The sequence below is a fragment of the Atta cephalotes genome (assembly GCF_000143395.1).
Source record: "Atta cephalotes unplaced genomic scaffold scaffold00008, whole genome shotgun sequence".
NCBI lineage: Eukaryota > Metazoa > Arthropoda > Insecta > Hymenoptera > Formicidae > Atta > Atta cephalotes.
The window spans coordinates 956,054-957,815 of NW_012130072.1; the positions used below are offsets into that span (position 1 = coordinate 956,054).

Genomic DNA, 1,762 nt, shown 5'->3' on the forward strand with positions numbered 1-1,762 from the left:
GTGTGTGTGTGTGTGTGTGTGTGTGTGTGTGTGTGTGTGTGTGTGTGTGTGTGTGTGTGTGTGTGTGTGTGTGTGTGTGTGTGTGTGTGTGTGTACATACACAGAAATTATTTTACTAAAAATACTAAATAGTAAATAGTAAAATCATAGTAAAAAAGTTAAATTTACAATAATATAATCTTTTTTATAGGTGTCGCTTCGATCTTTTTTTAAGTATTTATTTAAGATTTATCTTAAATTTATTTATTTATTTATTCTTCCTAGGAAGCAGCGACGAAGGCGAGTCGACATCGGGCGCGACTGGCGGGGGTGGCGGCAGCGAGAACGCAGAAATGGAGGAGAACGGATCGACACGCACGAGTAGCAACAGCAGCAACAACAATCCCGTTTACAGAGATTTGAAACTACTTCAGACCGGCGAAGTTCCGCAGGAATATAATCCACAATCGCGGACCTCCTATCAGCAGCGCGGATACTCGCCGGGGATAGACCGACAACGGAATTATGAAAAGGAGCAACTTCAACCGTCACCATCTTCTAGGGAGGAAGAGAGAAAATCGTCCTGGGATTATGAGAAGAACAGAAAAGAATATTCGAGGTCGCGGGATTATAGCAATGAATATCGTGAGTTTCATAGTTCCATTAAAAAGAATCTTCAAACGCAGAACGAGATGTTCACTAGATACTTGTTTCAGTATTGCCGATTACAAAATAAAAAATATTTAATCCTCCGTCGGCCATTTGAAAATTCTTTGAACTCACACTCAACTATCGTAGTAATTAAATTTCTATTCTCTAAATTCTTTAGAGTAGAATCTTATTCTAAAGAATGAAAATTAAAATTTCATTTTTCAGAGTGACAATTCACTCTAAATGTTTTAGAGAGTGATTTATTAAATAGACAAATTATATTGGCTTATATATTTTGCGTTTATTTACGAGCTAATGTTTTCTTGATAAATATTCGATAAATGTACTTTGACGTTTATTTGCGTAGAGGATGCGATAAAACAGGAGCCTAAGGATCATTCGAGTCGCGAATGGGTGTCTCCCGTTCCGGAGGTCGAGGTCGGTGGTTCGGCACCCGGGGGTCCGTATGTTCGTGCACGTAAAGACGTCCCTCGTGGTGCGAGATTCGGTCCATTCCTCGGCAAATGGGCGAGCGAGCCTTTCAACCCCCGTTACGCGTGGGAGGTGAGTCATATATTTCTTCTCATGGTGTGTACGTGTTTATCGTTTTCGCTCGCTTTCGAATTCTTGAGTGGAGGTAGTCGAAGCGATCGTAAAGCGAATGCTCGATCAGTTCAAACTGACCTTTTGAAGCGAAAGATGTTTGCTGCACTCTCAATGTTGCGAAATAGTCTTCCAACGCTGTGGAACTTTTTATCGGAGTCAATCAATGCTGTGGGTATTTTTTCCAATTTTGTTGACTAACGAAAAGAGCATTTGTTTATTAGTTTAGTACGAAGAATCTATATAGAAAAAGTAAGAGAAATCTCTTACTTATATAATATTTAGATATATTGAGTGTAAAAATAAAAAGAAATATATAATATATTTTATATAATATATTTTATCTACACACACACACACACACACACACACACACACACACACACACACACACACACACACACACACACACACACACACACACACACACACACTATATACTATATATATACTACTATAAGTAAGTAGTAGGTATACGTAATAAGTTAGTTACTTTAACTTTAACGTTAACTAAAAAACTTAAAAAGTA

At 38.0% G+C, this 1,762-nt stretch overlaps 1 protein-coding gene across 1 annotated transcript in view; it reads left to right on the forward strand.

Moving 5' to 3' along the window:
- The window catches only part of LOC105627074 (PR domain zinc finger protein 16-like), a 37,444-nt gene that overhangs the window by 5,738 nt on the left and 29,944 nt on the right, over positions 1-1,762 (forward strand). The window contains exons 2-3 of the mRNA XM_012208352.1: positions 265-624; positions 998-1,194. Coding sequence (XP_012063742.1) covers positions 265-624; positions 998-1,194 — 557 coding nt within the window. The remainder of the gene's footprint in view (positions 1-264; positions 625-997; positions 1,195-1,762) is intronic.